The 23,858-nt window shown below is 41.0% G+C and overlaps 1 protein-coding gene across 2 annotated transcripts in view; it reads right to left on the bottom strand.

Moving 5' to 3' along the window:
• The window catches only part of pik3c2a (phosphatidylinositol-4-phosphate 3-kinase catalytic subunit type 2 alpha), a 48,520-nt gene that overhangs the window by 20,734 nt on the left and 3,928 nt on the right, over nucleotides 1-23,858 (bottom strand). For both annotated transcript variants that reach the window (XM_022755938.1, XM_022755940.1), the window contains exons 2-7: nucleotides 22,171-23,418; nucleotides 10,128-10,225; nucleotides 8,379-8,539; nucleotides 1,954-2,074; nucleotides 516-627; nucleotides 206-285 (exon numbers count right to left, since the gene is read on the bottom strand). In XM_022755938.1, the coding sequence (XP_022611659.1) occupies nucleotides 206-285; nucleotides 516-627; nucleotides 1,954-2,074; nucleotides 8,379-8,539; nucleotides 10,128-10,225; nucleotides 22,171-23,337 (1,739 nt within the window). In that variant the 5' untranslated portion in view covers nucleotides 23,338-23,418. The remainder of the gene's footprint in view (nucleotides 1-205; nucleotides 286-515; nucleotides 628-1,953; nucleotides 2,075-8,378; nucleotides 8,540-10,127; nucleotides 10,226-22,170; nucleotides 23,419-23,858) is intronic.

Here is a 23,858-nt window from a genome sequence, read left to right as displayed (position 1 = left end):
GGTAATTTAGAGACAGCAGAGAGAGAGAGAGCAGGAAGAAAATCATGCAAACTAAACTAGAACTACACATTTATCTCAAACTAGGTAACTCCTTTGAAGACCTGACTAGAGATGCAGATCATTTCTTCAATAGCAAACAAATTCTTATGATTTATAACTAGATGGTCTTTCATATATTTTCAGAATCAGTGCAGGACCCTCATACCTAGTGACAGTCTCCTTATAAGGCCTCTCCACCTGGCCCAGGTGCTTCTCTAAGTCTATTGTAGAGTTGTCATCTTCCGCCTGAGGGAAAAAACAGTAAAGATTTACCATCCACGCACTGAAGCTGCCAAGAGAACAGGTTGCTTGCACTCAGTGAGATCATTATAAATTGCTGAGAACATCATTTCACCAAATGGCAATGATGTGCTGTCAGTTTCCAGCAGTTATAAAATTGCATTATTGCACAGTTCAGTAAAAATATCCTATAAAGTTCACATGAGCTCATATGTTAGCTCGATATAGTGACTTACACTGCGTGCCAAGTCTCTTCTCATGGTGGAGTGAGGGAGTAGCTGTAATGTGATCTCATTCTCCCACTTCCTGCAGTTCTGGACGTACTCATGGCTGCCTAGGCTGTGTTTACTGTGGCACGGGGCAACAGAGAGGCGAGGTTATGAAAATCGCATTATACGGTATATTAAGGATAATAACAAGCAGTTAGTGAAAAAAAGAGGAAAAACACAGAGACTAAAAACTCATTTATTGCAGTGGATTATCCATCTTAGACCATGGACACTTACCAGAAATGTAAAATTATATTAGTCTACAGTTTGGGGCAATTCACAAAGTACATGAACAAAATGGTGTTGGCATCATTATCATTTTTGTCACTAATTTTGTTTGAGGAGGTGATGAGACTGTCTTGTCGAGACAAATTAACACCCCCCCCCCCCCCCCCCCCACCTACTCAGTATCAAAGGTTTTCTATGACATTGCTGTGTGATAATACCCACAACTCATGTCCAACATAAACTTTAGGGCTGCTATTTGGCTCTGAATTTATTGGATCACAGTCAGAGAGACGTTACATTGTGAGGACAAAAAAAAGGAAAAAGCATGTGTATGAGGCATTAGTTTGCTACCGTTTCAACAAGTTCTCACTGGCGTGGCTGTCTCTCACTACATTATATTTTAAGAACAAACACTACCAACATTTGGGATTTGGCAGATGTTACACAGTTTCAGGCCCAAACCTGAAAGTGCTGCCTTTACTGTAATTACAGGTGTAGCAATGAAGTAATTGCTGACAGCATCAACGCATCCACGATAATCATGATTTGCAGGTTTTTATACAATGGCTCTGAGTGCTTTAGTTTCAAAGTTTTCCTTAAAGTAGCAGAAAACAAAATTCAAAACGCAAATGAGATCTCTAACTGTCTCCATGACTACTACAAGAAGTGACAAAAATAGACAGATATATGTATGATAATGTAATAGTTTATGTGCATTCTTAGTATGGCTGGCCCAAGGTTGTAAAGATTAGTGAGTGTATGATTGTACAGCATTGATCTGTTCAGCAGTTATAATCACAACAGATTAAATATTCAGTTGTGAACATTTGGGTGTACTGGGCCTTTAAGGCTTGGTATGGTGATAACCATTCCCATGTAGCCCAGATTAGAGGGAGAAGAGTGGTGGAGGTGGGAGCGGAGCGGGATATAGAAACATCCGCAAGGCCTATTTGTACAACATTTTGGGGGGATGCCAAGTTTAGAGTGATACAGAAAAAGACAGAGTGAATCAAGAGAGACAAATGGGAGAGAAAGGAAGGGACAGAGAGAAGGTGGCTTAGGAAAAGGTAATTAAATGAAACACATTATTAACAAAAAAAAAACCTAAGTCAGCCTGGAAAAAGTTTCTCAGGTTTTGAAAATCTGCAACATAACAGGACTTGCTGTGTATACTCACTTCTGCAGCACTTCCTCCTGGCCACAGACTTTGAGCAGGTAGCTGGAGAAGTCGACCTGGTCCAGGTCATCGTGGACCCAGCAGAGGGTTTGACTGATCAACAACTCCACTGGAGAACTCACTGAGGAAGGAGGAGAAAGGGATGGAGGGATAAGATAACAAAGACGACAGTATTGGAGGGAGAAAGGGAGGGACAGAGGGTGATCAGGGATATTGATGGAGAGAAGGGGAACCACATGAGACCGATATGAAGGGAGGGGCAGGGAGAGCAGAAAGCCAGAAAGAAGGGAGGGTTGGTGAAAAACAGATATGAGAGGAAGAAGAGAAGGATGGAAAGGGAAGAAAAGGAATGATGGGAGAGAGCAAAAAAGAGAGAAGACATAATGAAAATGAGGTCAAGTTCCTTTAAACCAAAACAACTACACAACATACTGCACCCCAGCAGCTAGTGGGAAGCATCATGATGCAAGGTTTATCGACAAGAAATGGCTTTGTGGTGGTTCAATCCAAGGCACCTCCAACACCATATTCCAATTCACCCACACATATACAAAGTGCATTTGAGGGGTCAGAGGTCAAGGTTACATTTCACCCATAGAGTCTTGATGAGTCTTAATGAGTCCAAATGACCATGTAGAGTTTCAGTGGCTGTTAACAGAAACATATTTGCTGATGTGGGAACTCAAGACCTTACAGATGTTGGAATTTCTCTCCAACCACAAACCGTCCTGCTATATTTTTGAACGTCTCTAGTTTCACTTCAAATCAAACCTGTTCTCAAATCAAAGAAATAACGCTGTGTGCTGTGTTGTGGAATGATATCAAGAGGGGAGGATTTGAGGTCAGCTCTAGATGTTTATGTACGCTTTGATATCTGATGTGTCCAGCCAAGACAAGATTGGGTTGAGAGTGTAACCTGACACAAGGCAGATTATTCTGCTGTTTGGCTACTTCTACAGAGGTTTTGGCACCCTCTTAACCTTGTCTGTACATAAACACAGGCAGACAGATACAAAGACAGAGACAGACTCTTCACATACAGACACAACTAACGTTTGGACTAAGCACACACACTCAGGTTACTTATTAGAAGTTCACATAGTCACACAGGGAGGGAGACCACCCTCAGCTCCAGCAATAACAGACCTCCACCCTTCAGAGGAATGGCGTGTCTTTTCTTACAGCTTAGACCAATAGCTTTAGCTTCACAGTCTGTGAATAGTACCTGTATGGTGGTGGTGCTCACCGGGTGTTTTACACGTACTGCGACTGTTTTGTAACAAAGCAATTAAGACAGGTCACGCCTCATTTTGTGAGCGCTCAGAGGTGGTGAGGGAATTCCCAACAGTTAATCTTTGCGGGCATCAGTTAAAAGAGGAGGAAATTCCTCCATTGCATTTCACACATTGTTTGGAAAGGTACTAGCAGGGTCACATGTGGGCAAAAATATTGTTAGTTGATTTGACAAACATATACAATAACCCTGTCCTAGGTCAATTATGGGGACATTTTATACACTTAAATTAATTTCCTGGAGACTTATTCTAACCCTAATCCTAACCCTGCCCTAACCTTAACCACTGACTAATTTTAACCACTGACCCGAAATCATCTTTTTAGGGGACACACCTTTTGTCCCCAATTGGAAAAGCTATGCCCAATTAACTGGGCCCGTATTCACAAAGCATTTTATCTTACCACTAAGAGTACTCCTAAGTTACACTAAAACTTTTCTCCTAAGTCCTCCTCACAAAGCTGCTGTGACCGACTTTTAGTAAGAAGAAGCCAAAACTCCTAAACCATGAGCTCGACTCCGTTGCTATGGCTGACGTCAATTTTCATGGACGAGCTTCTTTGCAGGAACCACAGCGATTGGTTGATGAAAGACCGTCTGTGCCGGTGAAAATGCATGCGCACACCCGCAGTAATAATAAAAAAAAACCACTGAGAAATAAACGAATACAAATTAAATAATAACAGATTAGGTTCTGTTTACAAAAGTAGTGCATTCCCCAAAATGCATCTGTATGACACTGTTTGTGTCGACCCGGGAGAATTTAATTTTACGATAAAAACTTACATTCAAGTTTCTCAATGGAAAAACAAAACAAAAACGAACCTGTCCTAGACGACCTAACTAAACCTAAATGGCAGCCTATTAGCCACAGTCTGTTGTAGCTGTAACTGTAATGAAGCTGTGGTCCCAGCTGTGGGTTGAAGTGTGTGAATATTCCCCTCTCCACCACCATACATGTGACAGCCAGCTGGAAAATGATCCTGTCAAACAACTGCCTCCGGTCACTCTCCATTAAGATCCATGACTCGTGTGTAGATCCTGGACACTGTACAACAAGGTCTACAGCTGTACAGGCAGCATCCAATACAGCCTATGTGCTGATGGTGGCATTTTTTTTTCCTGTTTACAAATACCTCCTCGTCTTGAGATGGTGCAATCATTTTTACATGCGTACATCTCTGGCACCGATCACAGCAGGTAGACCGGATATTGCCATGAAACTGATTTATTTCTCTGTAGTTGTTGAACATCTAAAATAAGTTGAATGAATTGTCCTATGATGTCGGGTCACAGCACATTTATTGTTTGGCGGATATATCGGCTTTTCTCTGTTGCCAAGTAACGTAGCGTTGCCAAACACTTAATTTCCGCTCTGATTGGGTTGTTTCAGTTGGAAGATTTTATTTAATCCCTCACAAACTCCACAACGATCATTATTCCCTCGTGGTTGAGACGTATCTTTTAAGTAATTCAGCATCATGTAAGGTTTCCAAAACACTGCCACGTGGAATGATAGCGGCCCTTTTATGATTCTTTGTGATTTGGTCTTAGTGAGTTAGGAGTCCTCTCCTCTACTTCTCCAAGACTAAAGAGCTAGTTTTGGCGCTAAGTGGCTTTGTGAATAGCTCTTAGTAAAAAAATAAAATAAAATAGGAGTCCTAAAGTTAGGACTGACACGCCCATTATTTTTAGGAGTTTCTTCTAAATCGGCAAGTTAGGAGCTACTTTTAGCCTTAAGATGCTTTGTGAATACGGGCTCAGGTGTTTAGTCTGAAATTTGTCTCCAAAGGTAGCCTATGACAGAAAGAAACACACACGATTCTACGGACTACTAGATTAAAAAGGGGATGCTAAATAAATGTACCCACAGTAACTCTTTAATAACTTCAATAAATAAATTAATAAATAATGATAACTAACTTTTGTTACAGGTTTCAGGTCCAATCACTGTCCTACAAGATGTTCTACCTCCTACAAGACAGTGGTTGGACCAATCACGGTCTTGTAGGAGGTAGATAGGAGGGCTGGTGAGAGGTTAGAATAAAGCCATTAGTCACTGAACGCTTGTTAAATCCAAAGGGACTGACATTGTGAAGAAATAAAAGAGTGATGATTGAATTCCTCCATGACTCAGAGCAAACTGAGATTTCTGTCAGACACAGATTCAGAGACAAAAGGAGACACGTAGAGGCAACAGGAAAACCATAATTACTGTAAATCCTAGAGAACAATGTTACAGTGTAACGGTGAAGCAGAAAATGGGAGTTTAAGGCTAAAATGCATGTAAATTCATGATCAAGGCTTATACTATAATACTGTAATAGCTCCCTGATGTTAAGGAATGATCTCATGTATTCTTAACATTTCTCACTTCAGCAATCTCACCGCTTGTACAGTTACTGCTGAACTCTCACCTACAGCTGACGGAAACTACATGAACGCAAACAAACATGCCGTCCTTGACAAGATAGGAATGCATGCATCATTCCTTTGAGTTTTTTCATGCTGCTTTTTAACATTTGATTTAATTTAATTTTTGATTTAATTTACAGTCTCATCCAAACAGTGCAATTTATCAGGATCATTATATTTAAAAGGTTTCACATAAAGAAAACCTTAAATATAGCATTTTTCAAATTGTACAGTAGCAGTGTTGGCATTAAGCCAAAAAGTGAAACTGCTTTTGTTAATAGTATGACACATAATCATCACCATTTAATGCCAGAAGACAGCACCAGTACCAGCACCTCCTGCGTCAACCTCATCACATGTGAAACAATTCAGACAGAGTGAATGTACATGTACATTGTAGGTGTAGGCAGACTGACGTGTGCTGCTGCTTTGTACCAACTGTGCGCATTTGCAGTAGTGTCCTTCTCCACCACTGTAACCAAGTCAAATTCCTGCACATTCATAGTCCTGTGAGAATGAAACGATTCAGGGAGTAGGTGAAGTTCTTGTCTTTGTGCGTGAAATGAGAAATATGATGGTGTTCCCTCCTCTCCAACACCCTCAGCTCCCAGCATTACCTTCGTTTTTTTGCCACACAAACTATTTTTTTTAATTCGTCTCATTTTATTTTCTCTGCACCTTTCCTTTCCCCATAAATACCCATATTTTGTTTTTCTCTTTATAAATTGCCTTTCCCCTTTTCCCTCGTCTCATTTTTTCCCTGACTTTCTCCCTCTGTGTTTCTCTCTGTTCCTCCTCTCCCTTCCTCCTCCTCTCTGCTGTTCCTCTCTCTTTTGTATTTCTCTCTATGCATTGCTTTCTCTCTCACTCCCTCCACCGCCCCTTCAAAGCCACAGTGCGTGAGGAATCCCCCAGAGGCCAGAAGTAGTTCACAGCCAAGCCCTGCGAGAATCAGGCTCTCTAGGAAGAAGGTAAAGCAAAGAAAATGACCCAGGAATAACAACAGATATATTTCTGAACACTCTTTCAACTGTTGGACAATATTACAATATTTATTATGCTAATCATGTAAATATACATCATTCTTTAGGCAACAATTTTTTTTCATTATTCCTTTACTCATAATTACACAAGAGAAGAGAAGATTGAGAGCGTTAATAGAAGCTGTGTGAGAGAAAGAAGGGACAAAAGAAACAGAAGAGAGAAATATCAACAGGGAGAGTGAAGAGGGCAGTGAAAGTCTTATGTGTCATAGTAATGTGTAGTCTCTGAAGTGATGAAATGATCAAGAGACTCAGTGGGACAACAAAACAGGGATAAAGAAGTGAGAAAGATGGATGAGAAGATGCTGCAAGGAAACAAGTGTGGAGGAAAATACTGTGATGCAAGCAAAGGGAGGGGAGAAACAAGAGATAAAAGGGGGGAAGCAAAAGTACAATGGAAAAAGAAAGAGAGAGAACAAGCAAGAGGGACAAAGAGAGAGAAATGCAGAATTAGAAAAAGGAGGGGAATGCAAAAGAGAAGTTCCTGCCCTGTCCTCTATCTCTCTATTGTCTATCCTAAGCTTTGAGTAGAACTGAAGCCTGTTGTTCCTGAGAGCAAAATCATGTCCAACCAGAGGAATCCAAACACCAACTATGTGGGTCAACACGCTGCTGACAACATAGGAAGTCAACCAGGAAACATAACTAGACATCATACTAGGACAGAAGGAAATATACCTAGGAGGTGACCTAGGAAGCACAGGGATTAAAGGAGGTGAACTCAGCAGAAGCAGGAAAGACGAGGTAAACTTGGAGTCAAAGCAGGAAGCTAGGAAAGTGCTATTAGAGTGTAGAACGAGGAAAGCAGTAAATATACTTCCTATAGGTTGTTGTTGTTGAACTGGGCTTTTCAGAGTGGTGCCTGGGTCAGTAGGACAGTCCATTACACACACACAGACACACACACACATACACAGAGACACACACAGTGGCCCAGTGTTGGTCCTCCAGGGACCCAGATAGACAGTGGTGCACTTGGTCACACAGTTGGGATAATATGTCTAACAAAAAAGCCCTCCTTATTGGCTGACAGCCTCCACTGTGCTTGGCTTCACATCCCAAAGGACATGTCAGTCACAGTGCTTGTAGTTTTGTGTGTGTATAATGAGGGGTTAGCCAATAACAGCTCCCCAAACACCAGGGGACAGAAACCAGAAATCTTAGTAGGCCCTTGGAAAAAAAGAAAAGAAAAAGTAAACTCCAGTCCCTTCTGCCCAACATGGCTACTCCATAGTGAGGGGACAAACCTTTATTTGTGCAGAAAAAGGAACGTAATGTACTTCCCACGACAGAAAAAATGAAAAGAAAGAGAAAAAATGAGGTGGGGAGGGGGTGAAGAGTTTGGCAGCTGTGAATGTCGTTTCCTCCTTCAGAGTTCTCTTATCTGCAATCTGAGCTGTTTGCTCAAAGGCAAAGGGGGTACAAGGTTTCTTTTTTTGGCCAACTTTAAAGCAATGGTGGTGGTTCCATCTGTATAGAGTATTTTAGGCACTTCCTAATGTCAGAAGATTCTTGTCATCATATCAAAAATTAAATTACAAAATGTTGTTTGTCCATTCTGGAAAAAAAAATGGGTTAAGTGCAATATCTGCTGTGTGCTCTTCTTTAACCCTGTTAAGAGCCGTTTCAAAGATGGTTCAGATTACAGACATTTTATGACCATGAATGCTTACCGTCACAGGTGAAGGTTACAGGCTGCTGAGATTCAGAGATTTCAATAGAAACCTTGACAGAAAAGCTGTTGTCACCTCCACCGTCTCTCTGGGTGATGACAGGGCTGAGGACGAAGCCAGGGTTGGTGGACATGTCACCATGAGGGAATTTGGAGCGCAGGCTGGAGGGGGGGGGGGGGGGGGGGGGGGGGGAGAAAACCACAACAGAAACAGAGTCAACACTTTTTTTTTTTCCATATTTCAGTTTATTTTGCCAGAGCAAACACATGAGGTGCAGCCAGGGCCAGGCTGCGCATATGGCTCAGATTGCTTGGATGAGACTACTGGATACAGCATGGGCAGTACAACAGGAAAACTGGAAGGAGGGGAGAAAGAGAGGAGGAAGAGCAAATCTGAATAGATTATTGCTGGTATTTGCAGTATATGAGAGAAGGTTATACAAATATTTTGAAATGTTTTATTTCTACCTAATCAAACCCCCCCCCCGCACAATAACCTATAGCGCTGCCTGTGATGTTGACTGTGATACTGTTGGCTTGAGTAGTTGGGAGGTTAAGAGATGATATGAAAATATTTAATTTTTTTTTGAACTTATACTCTTGTGAGACGTGAAGTTCCTTTTTAATTCCAAACTATGTAGAGCACGTGTTGACCATTACGTGTGCAGGGATGTAATGTAAGTGGATTCCCAGAGCGCAGCTTCATCATCACTCCACCCAAACTAACTACTGGAGTGAGAAATTCTGTTCAGCCTCAGGAAACAAATAGAACTGCAAAACATGCAATTACTGTATGTCTAATATGTGTGAAAATTTGTACATATGCATCTACACACACAAACGCAGGAGAAAAATGTGCTTTTTCTCAAATGCAACATATTTTCAGCCCTTCACGCATAAATGCATCATAAAACAATCTCACCCCAAACAAATATACAACACAACTGATTCAAATAAGTACCATATACCAAATTAATATAATTTTTATATATATAATATTTAATATACCTGTATCAGGAAAGCCCAATCTCCTGTTTAATGTGAGTTTGAAATGTGTTGCATCTAAAAATGCCATGATTAAATCTGCAATAACCGATTATTTGGCCCCTTAGGGAGGACAGAAACAAGTTGTGAACATGACACTGACATGTCATCACTTTTTAAGTTGGTTTGACAAACTGCTTGCTTACAGATCCAGCAGGTACAGAGTAACATAATCAGTCTTTTGGGGTTGTGTCTCTGGCCACTTAATGAATGTAAGTCCAATATTAACTCTTATTTTTAGCTCTGTTTTTGGTCTCAACCAACTCCTGAAAGAAATATCTGGCTCTTTAGCTGCTAAATGCTCCACTATGTTCACCAACTTGTCACTAACTGTGTCTGTCTACCATTTGGTGCTGAGCAGGTTCTTAGAGCTTCTTCACATGAAGATAGCTGCGACTAAAAACGACGCAATGAGAGCGATGAGAGGGAACTAACAGTAAAACTGCAGACAAATAATCAAGGAGCTGAAACTCATTATGATGCTCTGTAAAGTCGAGGGGAGCTGCAGATTCAGTTGATAATTTTCCGTAGCTTTATCACTACAAGCAACCACTTTCACATCGCAGTTTGATACATTGTTATAAAAATATAGATTAAAGCTGCTTTAATGTCAGAAATGTTATGAAACACTCAAGCAAACAAGCAAAGGAGGTCAATCATAGGTAAAAGAGGGCCTTTATTTTCATGCCAGTGGGAAGGATCTTACATTGCAACGTCTTCACAGAAGGCGACTACCTCCAGGTTTTGAGCATCCTGTTCCTCCAGGGCAGCATTCTTCACCAAACCTTTTCCTTTTCCTTTCTCCTACAGAAGCAAAAGAGTCAAACACACAAACACAGACACAGTCAGGGAACCAACAAACTACATATGTACTAATAACACGTTTACATACATCAAATAGGAGCATGCCAGATGGAGGCAGGCAGGACACAACGACAGTGACTGGCTGTGTGAGGTCTCAGTGATAATGGAGTTTGTCATTTATAGAGTGTCCAGCACATATGAACTCATTATATCAGTTTAACAGTACTGGCTGTGGACAGAGAGGCTTAAGGTCTTTATGGTGATTTGTTTTTAGGGGATGTTGAAGGGGCAGTTTTATTAAAAACACCTCAGAGCTACGAATCCTACCAAGTGAATAAATATGTCAGCAAGGACACAATGAAACACAGTCTGAGGTCTCCGGCCATTTATGCCTCTAGCTCTTAAATTGTAGCATTAAAGCATTAGTTTAAGTTTAATTAAACATCTTCATCAAATCAATCTTTTACTCTTAAACATTTGAAGAAGGAGTTGAAAGAGTTGTAAATGAGTCTCTTTGTCTCTCAGACACAGACACACAAATCCTGAGACAGCTCCCTTGGGAATTACTTTAAGAGATTCCTGGAGGCTAGCCTGCTACCGGGAACTCGCAGTTACACTCGGCTTTTTACAGCTGTCTGACTGCCAGTGGCTGAGGAATGTGCTTCCTGTGGCACAGGAAATGAGAAGTGAAAGAGCCCCGCCCCTTCCTTTGCCAGGCTCTGAGCTGTCTGCAAAAGCGCTCAGTCATGGCTTGGAAATCTGGGACTCTGACATCATTCCCAACGAGGGAGAGAGAGGTTTGGAGACAGGGCAGTAGCGGAAAGGAAGAAAAAAGAGAGAGGGTGAAAAAATTTTTGGAATGTCATTAGAATGGTTCGTTTCTTCCCTCAGAGATTTCTGGGAGATTCTGAGTTGAGAGTTTTTTTGATGAACCCAGGGAGAATAGAGCGCACTTTTCATGTCCAAAGACACTGAAACTAGAAAGACTTCCTGAGGGTTGTTTTTCTGCAACATGTGAGGTCAACCTAACCTCTACATTTCTTAAAACAAGACTATGTCAAAACCTTGGCTGGACTGTGTCGTAGACTATTTGCAGAAGAAGTGTGCTTGCGAAGGGAAAGCCAGACCTCGCACTCGGAGGACAATAGTAATGACTCTCTTCTACAGAAAGTGTCTAAGGTTTGTCCAAAAAGTTGCTAGATTTGTTGTTATGGTCACTGCATGCCGGGCACTGAAAAGTAATAAATCTAGCAAGTTGGTGCCAAGTTGTCAATGCTGCTTGTTTGCACCAAATCATTTTGAAAAAGCAATGACCAGTGGGGAAACACCAACACTTGGTCGGCCAACCAGCGATGCAACCTTATCACTCAGTCGGTCAGTGATATAAGTGTTTAAAGAGTATAGAGTTGTACTTGCAATACATCTTGAGGGTTTTATACAGTCTCACTGGTGATCACCCAGTGCATAAAGGGCCCAGTACAATTTGTACATGTTCTTCTGTCCTCAAATTCATTATGTTTGGAATCACACCTCAGCCACCAGGTCCCATCCTCGACAGATGAGCATTTCTCTTAGAATGTGTCTGCTGTAGTTTTAAAAAGTAAAGAAAATAAAAAAAAAACTCAAGTTAGGACTGAAACTAGCAATCATATTCATTATTGATTATTCTCTTTGCTAGTTAATATTGTGCTGATCGACTAATCAATAAATTGTTCCAGCTCTACACAAAATGCCATCTAATGGTAAATGGACTGCACTCTCATTCACATACACACTCACTGATGAGTGTACATACACTCCACCACTAGGAAGCAACTTGGGGTTCAGTGTCTTGCCCAAGGACACTTCAATATGTGGAAAGGAGGAGCCAGGGGTGAAACCGCCAACTCTGTAATTAGTGGACGACCCTCTGTACCTCCTGAGCCACAGCCGCCCCAGTCAAATAATTCTGCTCCTCATAAACTAGCCCTGGTGTGTCTTGGTGGCCTTGTGGTTATGACATATACCATATAACCACAGCGTCCCTGGTTCAATTCCAGCCAGGGATCTTAGTTGCACTTTGATTCCCTTTCTCTCTTCCTTGTTTCCAATTCACTGTCACTATCCAATAAAGGAAAAATGCCAAAAAATAAACTTAAAATGAAAAAAAAAAAAAAAAACAGAATGCCAACCCTAATTATGGAGATCACAGCATCCAGCAGGTTAATCCTAGATATCATTTAGACCATAGCTGTGTAGCCCATAGAGCAGAGACCTCTTGTTCAAAGCGCTAAGCTGACCTGACATAACACCAGGAGATAAAAATCTCTAAGTCAGCATGGAGCTGGGAAAAGAGGCCAAAGCCTGACACTGAAACACCTGCATCTCCAGAGGTTCCTGCCTGAACAATCTCTTTCTCCAATTTTCTAGATTTGTTAGCATTCAAAATGCAGTTAGTGGTTCAATATGGGTGTTTACAGATATTGATCTAACAAACACCAAAATGTGTCATAAGCCTGTGTTTGTACAAAATTGAGAAAAAAAACACTTAAATTATTGATTCAATTTTAGATCGTTATGCTTATGTGCATGAATCTTGGTTGAGGGGAAGATGAAAGAGAAAAATCAATACACAGAGAGAGGAGAGAGAGACAGGGAGGGAGGGAGAGAGAATGAGATAAAACATTAGAAAGCCAGCGAGAAGAGACTAACAGCACATTAGCAGTGTTTATGTTTGGAGTCAGGATTGCTTCAGCAAAAACAAACATGGGCAGATGATCCAATGAGGCCATGTTAGCTGATCGCCGCACTACACGGCGCACACACACACACACACACACACACACACACACACACACACACACACACACACACACACACACACACACACACACACAGTGGGACAGGCCCATCTTTGTTTCACTCTATCGATTTTGTTGAATGCAGACAGAGAGCTCCTGGTGTCTGAAGTCATGGGAACAGCTTCATATGATTCACACATTGACTAATCCTTCATCCTTCCTCTGCTTCTTCTGAAGTGTAACAACACTGACTGTAATACCAGGAACACATTGTACAACACACAGGAAGATTACAAACCTAATGACGGCTGATCTTCAGGGTCATGGGGAGTAAACTATGGAATGTGACCAGCAGTTTGATGTGGTCAGTGACAGAAATCTGAACAGAGATGACTATAATCCACAAAAGTCAGTTGTAGCCTGTGTGATGCTGAGTCTTTTCACAGAGATTAAGCCTTTTAAATTCTTTTTTTAGCCTTCCAACTTTTTCTCATGATGGATTTCCTCGATACATTTTTCCATCCATTTTCCTCTTTTAGACAGATAAGACATGGAACTTGTCAAGGGTTATTTTTCCACAGTTTCCAAACCTGCTGCGAGTTGTGATTTAACCGTTCTGACAAATGTCTACACTGGCGAGATTCAAGTCTGGAAAAGAGGCTTTTTTGTCCTGGTTGTCCTACATCACCACATTCTGCTCCAGAGTGAGACATAATCAATTATGAAACAGAATGACACAGATGTAAAACTATTTTGCTGTTTTTCTAGGACAACTTAACTTCGTGGTTGACTGAAGAGAACTATTGCACAACTTTTTAGACATTGAATAATGACCCATAATTTTTTTTCTTTAATGGATATACAATATTTTAGACATCTGCTTTTCAGCTGTAACTTGTGTTGAAGACTGGGAGAGAGGGTGTCATTATGCTCCAACTCAAGTGCCTGTCAGATGGTCAAACAGCATCTGAACCCCCTCCCCTTTTAGCTTTCTGATGTCAAAATGGGGGGCTGCATCTGACATGTTTGGGAAGTTTTTGAAAGTGAAAATTTGACAAGGACACCTGCTTCAGATGTGCAGATGTTAGAAAGAGGGCTCTCAAGCTCTTTTTCATTCATCACACAATTACTTCTGTTAATTTTCATGTGTGCAGTCAAGTGCACCACAGCGAGTGCCTGTGAGGAAAGTCTGCTTGAAAGATTGCCCTACTAACCCCGTTTGTATGATTCATCTCGCCTCTCACTGAGACTGCAGGTTTTTCATCCTGCCACAAGAAACAGCTATAGACACTGTTGCCTTCAAATGTGGTCGAGCTACACGCTGTACCAACTAGCTAGTTTTGAGCAGACCCGTAACTGGAGCCTCATGCAGCAGCAGGTAAACCATGTGGCTACACTACAGAACATCTGGGACATCTCGACTTTACAGGTACCCTGTGAAGTTTTTGACCACTAGTAATGCAGAGCAATGGTCTTATGAGTGGATACCTGTTTTGTTAGCATGTACGTGCATGCGGAAGACACGATACATAGTCTTATCAATGGTTTCACACTATTCATCAGAGGTAGGTGGTGGTAACGTGCCTAAAAACACAGCAATGAGCCAGCAGAATGCAGAGAAGATGCTCCTAACAAGTAAGCATGGACTTAAATGATGCAGTTATTGAGACGTTAATGAAAAACAATTGTCTTTGCAAATGTTTTATTTGAAAGGAAATGATTCAACACTTTTGTCAGACCTCAAGGATACACATACTGTGTTTTAGTGTCCAGAGGACACCTTTAACATATTGGAAGTTTAACACTTGCTGTTTTGCAGCATTTTGCCTCTTGTGACTTCCAGATTCCCTTTTCCAGCCATTTGGCACTTATGTAACTGTGTTTTGTTCCCACAAAGCCTTTAACGCTTTATTATAAAGCAAACAATATAAATCAGTATAGTGGTTTATATATAGCAGAATCAAGTTAAAATATAATGCAAGAAAAAAAAAGAAATATTTATATTATTTATATTCAAAAGCTCTCATTTATCAATCTTCTAGATGATTTTAGTGTTTATCAACCTTATTCACATAATGACTTTCAAAGCTCATGTTATCAAGGTTTTCCCTATCTGAATCAAGGCCATCGGGCTTCTACCCTACATCTCCCAATGCCCTCATGCTTCTGGCTGATAAATAAGGTCAGATATTAAAAAAGAGCTGAGTTTTAGGAAAAATGGTGGTGTTGTCCCTAGAGTTTAACAGACAAGAATGTGGTGAGTTTGAGTAACTTTGTGGTGCCTCCCACAGGTCACAAGCAAGCCTGAATGAGCAGATGAACAGAACTGAAAGGCTTAACAAGCCACAGCCACGACTGATGGGTGGTGGTAATTCCAAGCCAAACAGCAGTATTGAGTTTCAGTACAGATCTAGACATCAGACACTTCCTTAACTCTCTGTGCCAGCCTAATGAAAATTACCCTAGGATGTCCACAGCAAACCTGCACCACTAGCCGCTATTGATAGCTTATTGGCTAGCCTGCAAGTTTTCAAAATCAAGAAGCTGTACAGCAACACATGATGGTTAGTTAACTGCACTCAAACTTCTCTTAGCAAATAAATCAAACTTAAATTAAACTTCAGCTCATATCAGGGGACAGCGTTCAAGATTTTACGTTTAATTGAGGCGTTTCTCTGACATTTAACCTGCCAACTTCCTGCAAATCTCAACTATAGTACAAATAAATTGCACTACAGTTGCTCAAGGCTTAATTTTACAATATAACTCTGTGTGGTAAATGCTGAGTGATGCTGTCACGCTGATCCAGCACTTACTGAAGAGATGAAGATTGAGTTAATGTGCTGTGACTAATCAGCAACTTCTAACTGTCAGCTAAAACATTTTTGGCTGTATACATGAACAAGCTTTTCTCAAAACTTCTGTTTGGACACAGCTTCATCTATGAGACTAAGTGCCTCTGAGAAGCCCTGTGGTTTACATCAGAGGAACCAGCTGCCCTGAAAACACAAATCAACTTCTTCTTTCGATTAGGAAGCGAGGGGTGGCTATCTAGCTCACTTCCTGCAATGGACTGAAGTCCCTGACTTAATAAATTGTGGTTCTAGGGACAGACTGGCTGCCAAATACACACTTAATTTGCTATTTTGTAATTGGAAGAAATTTCAGTTCAGTTCAGTTTTTATCACTAAAAAGTTAAGACACAAAAACCTCACTGGTATGTTTTTCTCCAAAACATTTCCTAATTTCACATATTCCCTTAACACTTGGTAGCAAGGTTTTTATTATGTGCATTAGAATCTGGTCTATACCTGCCTCCTCAATGCTTCTCTTGTTTTCTGCCAGTAAACAAGGTCAAAGGTTACGAGACACAGAGCTGTTTGCCCAGTGAGTCACACATTTAACTGGAATCCATGCCACATCCCTGCACTGCAACATCCTCAAACCCTGCAATATGTCTCATGGAACAAAATTTACAGAGTGTTAAGTGCACTGCAGCATCTCATACATGTGCTTAAGGTGCAATTAGACAATAATAAAAGAAAATGGGGCAGTTAGTCTAGAGTGGGATGGTGTGTGGGTGTTAGTGATGTAAAAGAGCCCCTGAAGGTCTCTGAGTCTGCGGAGGCGAGAGAAATTTCACTGTGCATGTGGTCGGAAAACGGTACAGAGCATGCTGGCATACTGTAGAATCACATACACAGTGATCTTGAATCACAGCACATGGTCAGACAAAAATGAGACTGCAGGTCATTTTCAAGAAACAGTGGAAGAACAAACAGTCTTACACATGCTCGACCAATCTGCAATGACTGAACCTAACTGACAGGCTTATCAGCTCTTTACATAATTATAAATGTCATTAACCGCACTCATCACTATTACGGAAAACTGGGATTCATTTATGCCACAAAGAATGTAGTCACAATGATTGGTCTTATCATACAATTTCAAACAATCAAATCTGCTTCACATTTGCTACACCGTTCATTTCTTTGCAGATTAAACTAAGTACATTCAGTTCAGGTTTGCTGATAACTGAACTGAACTAAAATTCTTACCATTTCTTCTCTGGATTTGTAGATCCACTACATGATCCAAATACAAGCAACACTGAATCAAGTGGAACTACAGTTTGTGAGGATAAGTAATATAACTCTGTGTTGTCTCCGACCAGAAATGGCGACGTAAGATAAATGACGCATAGACTTCCAGTACTGCTTTGCACACAGTAAGAGCCAGGTCTGAACAGGCATTGGTGCTGTGAGGCGTGACGACTGAACTGTAGATAGAGGTATTTGTTTGACTGCTGATTATCTCTAACCTACAGCTTAATATCCAAAGGCCGAAGCAAGGGATTAGTAGCCAGGCACCACTGGCAGTAAGTGAATGTAAGGTGGGAGACTGATGGAGGGGGGAAGAAAGGAAGAGAGAAACCAGTTAAGTGACAGAGGTGAGGAAATGAACTGAGATACTGTGAAGACAGAGGATGAGATGGTAACAAGAGAAAAGATCAAGTAAAAACAAAGTAACAAAAAACTCAAAGTGAGAAAAGTGAGAGACGGAGGAAATGAGCGACAAATAGATGAACAATGACTAAAAGAAGAGAAAGAGAATGACACATACAGCAGAGGTGGTGTGACTACACGTTCAATAGCCCGGTTCTGACTAAGTCTCCATTCAAGCTCATTTGTTCCATTTTACACCCCTCTGCCCACCCTACCACTTCTTACAGTACACTACTGCCAACCACAACAAGGCTTGGCAACTTCAGGCAACACTCATCACGGAAATAACAGCATTGAAAAACAGTTGGGACGCATTATTGCAAGTGTAACAACACGGCAAATAAATAACAATCATGCCAAGGGCAATGCTGGGCAAATTCTGACTTTGTGCTGGTTAAGTTTGTCCACTTTTCCACCCACTATACACAGGGAATATATAGTTAAAGGTTAGGTTTCATGGGTACATCAAAGTAAAGTGGTTCCCATTAATACATGCAATTCCCCATAGGCTACTGTTGCTATTACTGATAATACTACATGCTAAGTCAAGTTTGGACTTGAACTGACAATTAACACGTGCAACGTGTTTAAAGACGGATAGATGGATGGATGGATTTGACCACATTTTTCAAGATTATGGCCTAAAATCTGACCATGTTTGTTTCACCTAGGCTCTAATGAAAAACTGTCTGCCATCTTCTTTCGAGTCATGTCAATTAAGAGATGCAAAGATGCATGCCTACATATAGACCTTACCTGTTTACACAGCGTCATTTGTAGAGCCTGACCGATATTGAATACTTAGGGCCGATGCCAATATTAGGGAGTAAAAAAATTCAGATATCAATATATCTATATATATATATATATTATATATATATTTATTTATTGAACTTGAATAAAAAAAAAAGATCAAATATATATAAAATGCTACCTATATAACTTGACTTCACCGGAGCATTTCCACTGCATTATTGTTTCTTAATAAAAGTATTAATATCAGCGTATATCAGAGAATATATGCATCGATACCCATAATATCTGTGATAGGCCAATATCGGCCGATAAAATCGGCCAACCTATAAATTGGCCAGGCTCTAGTTATTTGCATAATAGAGTTATTTGTATGCGTTGTCAGCAATGACAGTACACACTCAGGTTAGTTCTTGTCAAAGTACACTTACTGATTGGAAGTTGCAGCCTCAAAGCAATAAAGGAATTGCTTTACAATCAGCTATAATAATTGTTAAGTGTAATTACATTATAAACAGCTCTGGGCTTCTTAACAGCACAGTTTTCAAAGCAAGCTCCTGTCAGATTTACATTATATTAACGTCCATGATTGATTTTTTATATGTCCTCTAGGTTTGGTTTTCTTACACAGCTGATAAGGGCAATGCTCTTTTGTACCTGGCTCTCGTACTGTATCTTATTTAAATAAGTCTGCATTTTTAACAAAAGTACCACACAATTATAAAGTACATTCTCTACCAAGATTTACCTGGCACAGGCAGGTTTTAAGTCTGATCTGTAAACCATTTCAAACCACTCAGCAATCTATAACACAACTCCATACTTTGAAAAATGTTCTGCAGCAATATAAACACATATGTAGACAAAACAAAAAAAAAGAACATTGGTTTGGTCTTTGGTAAAGCAAGATGAAAACTTCAGGGCACTACAATATTTTAGTCTTTCTTGGGAAGCAGGGCCAAACCTCAACAAACCTGCCTTCAACTGCGCCGTGTCGTCACTGTGAATGGATTGACTTTATACATGTGGCCCATGCAGTTGACTGTCGGAAACAACCATTCTGATTTGCTATGTTCAGCTTTCAGTGGTTTAGTAGCTTCTGTTTATTATAGTCTCTGGGGTTTGAAGTCTAGTTTCACCCTAACTGTTTTCTGATTGTTCTCTATTGCCATGCTGTTTGAGTTATAGCTACTGTTATTGTAAATAGAAAAAAATTACAAGCTGTTGCTTCAAATTAAAAACTTTCCAGCCACAGGCTATTTAGAAGCAGGTACAGAGAGTATGCCTTATTTAACCATATCACAGGATCTAGTCAGACTTGCACACAGTACGGCATGAAACACGTATCCAAAAATTATGGAAATACAACATCTCATTCTCCTAAAATGAGAGTTGGCACAGCAACCTATGAGGACAATTTGTGAGGTCATTCTGGTATTGCTGTGCGGCACAGGGGAGCTGGACCAGCTTGTTCCTGTTTATAACAACATGGGCGCTGACTGCCAGGCAAGCAGATGGAACTAGGAGAGCAAGCAAATGTACATATCAGCTCTTCCTCACATACTCAACTGCAGACATGATAGATGCAGATGAAAAAAGTGACAGTATAGAGGGAAGCATGTGAAGAGCACTGAGCTAAAAAGGTTCAGGTTACACAACACAGGAGTCTGCCCAGCAAACACAGGCTTGAACCTAGACATAACATATAGGCAAGTGTAAACAAACACCGTTTCATCCTTTCAAGGGAACAGACATTCCTCAACCCTAGAGACACAGCTGAGTGTAAAGACAGGACAAGTTGCCTTTGATGAGCGGCAAAGTATACATCTGTACAGTCCTTAACATTGACTTGAAAGACCTAGTGGCACAGCATATTGAAACTGCCCTCAGTTGGTCATGTTTATAAATTTAATTTTTGACTGCACTGTACAGTAATCTTTCCATGTTCAAATAGTGTCAAATTTCCTGGTTTTTAGCTGTCGTGGGGAATTCTGGAAATAAAGGCCTTGTACAGTCCTGCAAGGTTAATTATCACCCTGGCGTAAGAAACATACCACAGAGACCAATTGTTTGGTCCTAACAGAGAAACACAATGAACAGGAAGTGGAGGTCTTGAGAGCTGCAAAAAAACTGATAGAGTGTCCAGCAGAATAGCCAGTCAGGACTTTAAAAGTATTCTGGATTGTTTTTGACCACTAATGGTAATTTAAAGAAATATCTTGATGAGAGGGTCCCAGTATTGTTTGTATCTTGTATCTTGACACACATGCCTCGAATACAGAGGTGACTGTACTATACATATAGTGGCAATAGATATTGACAGCCAGACTGTCCCTGTCCAAACATCCTAAAGGAGCTTTTAACTTCTGTCATAGTATCTGAAAAGCAGTTCTGATTAAGCATAGAAGAGCTTTCATTTTCAGGCAGGAGATTAACTACTTCTTCGTAATCCGACTCCCAGATACTGAGTGAAGAGCAAGACATGTGATAACAAATTTGTTTTTGTCTGGTGGGCCTCAGCATGGCCACACTGCTCTACACTGAAATGCTTGTCCTGTCTCTCCACCTCAGCTCATAGCTGCCAGCCAAATGACAGATGGTTGCTTAGTTTTAGGGAAGAAAAATAAGATTTAGAAGCAACAATATACCATGCCACTTGCCCACAGCACTGTCCCAAATTAATGTTCTAAATATTCATCACAAGAAATGAGATCATTCATGTTTGCTTGGCATAAGTAATCACAAAATGTGGTTGAAAGGAAATTGTGGGGTGAAACAGTGGGTCGCTCACCACAGTGAAAAACTTAATTACAGGGAGCACAAGTAAAGAGGATGTTGTGCTTGTGCTCCTAAATGACTGAAAAGTATACATGCAGTTGTAAGCAGTATGTTTATGAGCATTTTGGCTAAACAAGAAGATCCACCATCATCTCTTCTGACTAAACTTTACTCACATTGGGTCATGTTATATAAGCTGTGGTTGTATTTAATCATTTACTCTGCCATGCATAATTGTGTCAATGCTGTCAACAGTGTGCAAAGACACATTGCTGTTAGTAAACTGACTTTTCAGGGTGGCAGCAGACCAGCAGGTGGAAAGCTGAAACCCACTAGTGTGGATAGTAAAGTATGGTTGAGGAAAATCAATGACCAACACTGCCAAGCACTAATGTAGTTCTCCCCCTGTTTCAATTTAACTGTTCAGTGTCTAAAAGCAAAAAGACAAAGTGAAGTTTGCAGCCCCCAGATGTGTGAATGTCAAACACAATGCTTAACAGAACAGGATACAGGTGTAACTAATAATGATTGAGCCAGCATTCATAATACCAGGGACCTGGGAGTAGTAGCCATTATTAAAGCCCAAATCTATAAGCAGTTTTTCTCTATAACATTAAATGACAAAATAAGCAACAATTTAAGTTCAGGAAAAGACAATTTAACACAAAGTTCAGCTAACCTGCTTCTTTAGAACTGGGTGGGCGTTGGTTGATCAGATTTAATTGACAGTGGTCTGACAACATTGGCAAACAACCCAACAATTGTTATCAGATCATGAATCAATTATTGCCAACCCCTGATCATAATATATTATGTGCACTAAAGTATATGACATCACCTTTTTCAAACTCAGCCCTACCCACTTCAAACCAGTAAAAAGAGCACAGACAAAATAGCACAGAAATTCCTGATGTTAATTTTGGAGGACAATACGCTTTCATGTTTGAGCACATTGCTAATAGTAAAAAGGTTACCAGGGCCTTTCATGTTAATTTATTTCCTGTTTTGTCACACCAAAATGAGTAGCGTGAAAAGGCCTAATCTCTGCAGACTTTACCCGATATCTTAAAGGTAAGAAAACATATATATATATTTTTTGAACATTTACATGCAACTGTGATCCTACCTGATTGTTTGGTTTGTGCTGGGAGGAGGTCCCTGGGATGTTGAGTGAGTGACTCCTAGTGACAGCAGCTCCTGTTGATGCCCTCCGTTGCTGTGAGCGAACTGACAGTGATGCTTTCACCTCCAGCGGGGGGCTGCTGCTATTACTGTTCCCCTCTGTCTCAAGCACTGCATCCCAAGGATCCCCTGCAGGAACTCCTGGTACTGTCTGTGCGGCACCTCCTGATGCCAGAGATGTGTGCTCATTCTCAGCTTTATGCTTTGTAAGAGGGTCCAGATCCAGCCAGTCAAAGCGACTGATGCCAGATGATTCCATCCCTGCTGGCTGCTGGGGTGGTGGGTTGGGAGCCAGAGAAGCTGTGCCCACTTGAGAGGAATCTAGGTCAGTGCTGGCCGATCTGCCATTCTTCAAGTATTCTGAGGTGCTGGCAATCTTGTCGAACAGTTTGGCCATCTCTGGGTCCACGGCTGGTTGTGGGAAGACCATGCCAGCAGCAGGCTGGATGGGAGTGAAGGCCATAAAGGATGCCTGCTGCGGTGGCAGGGCCATGAAGGGCGGCATGGTAGGAGTGAAGCCATTTTGAAATGTGCCTGGTTTGGGGAATGGAGCAGAGGGGAACATTGGGGTGGGCTGATGGGTGGGAGTGGACACACTGGAGCTTGATGGTGTGGACAGAACAGGTGTCCACTGGCTGCCCTGGAAAGGAGAGGAACTACAGGGATGGCCTCCAGGGTAGGAAGCACTGAGGTTAAACCGCAGCAGTGACGAGGGGCGGGACACTTTGCTGTTAGCCCCAAAGTTTTCATCCAGTAGGAGCTTTTCAAGTTCTTCATTGGTCAGTTTGTCCACATCAATATCCCTGAACTTGTCCTGCTCTGCCTGCTTCTTGGTCTCTGGGAAGACAATGAGGTCTTTTTCTGGTCTACTAGTACAGGGTAAAGGTTGAGGAGCAGTAGTGGTATATTTAGATGGTTTTGGTTTTGAGGAGGATGTGGACGTTGCATATGAAGATGATGTTGATGAGAAAGCTGAAAGAGTGTGTCTCTTCTCCTTTTGCAACTTTGCTAAAGCCTCTTCCTCCATCCGGAGGGCTTCCTCTTTACCCACAACCCCCTTTGGCTGGGGGACATCCAGCTTGAACCCATTACCACTTGATATCTGGGCCATTCTGTCAACTGGAAGGTGCCATGAGTGTGACGGCTTTTAAGTCAGGTGGCCCAAAATGTTGCGGAGCAAAGCTTTAAACACCTAAAAAAGAGTGGGGGAAAAAACATTTGGATAAGTAAAAAGAGGTGGTCAAACAGGTTCAAAGCAAACATTTAGAAATGTCTTTTTCTTAATGATATACAAGCATTTCAGGATCCCCATATTACTGCAACAGCTATGGGTGTCTGCTAAAAGGTTAACTTGATGAAAATACAATCTGTATCAAATCATGTTTACTGTGCAGTAGCATGTCCAATGCTAGTCTATGTATTATACATATTGCTGTCAATATGAACTGACCCTTATCACCCTGCTGTACCAAAAACCAATGGTCATTAAAATGAAATTGAAGTGATACAGGGCCTTTGACACCAACTCTTAAACAATTCATGGAGGAAACTCCATAAAAGCTTGTTTAAATATATCTGGATATCACAAAGGTAAATGATGAGTAGACCGCATTTATATTGTGCATTCCTTTG

The sequence above is a fragment of the Seriola dumerili genome, unplaced genomic scaffold (assembly GCF_002260705.1).
Source record: "Seriola dumerili isolate Sdu_G_001 unplaced genomic scaffold, Sdu_1.0 BDQW01000242.1, whole genome shotgun sequence".
NCBI lineage: Eukaryota > Metazoa > Chordata > Actinopteri > Carangiformes > Carangidae > Seriola > Seriola dumerili.
Note: the sequence above shows the minus strand (reverse complement) of the source record. Positions and strands in the feature narration are given on the sequence as shown.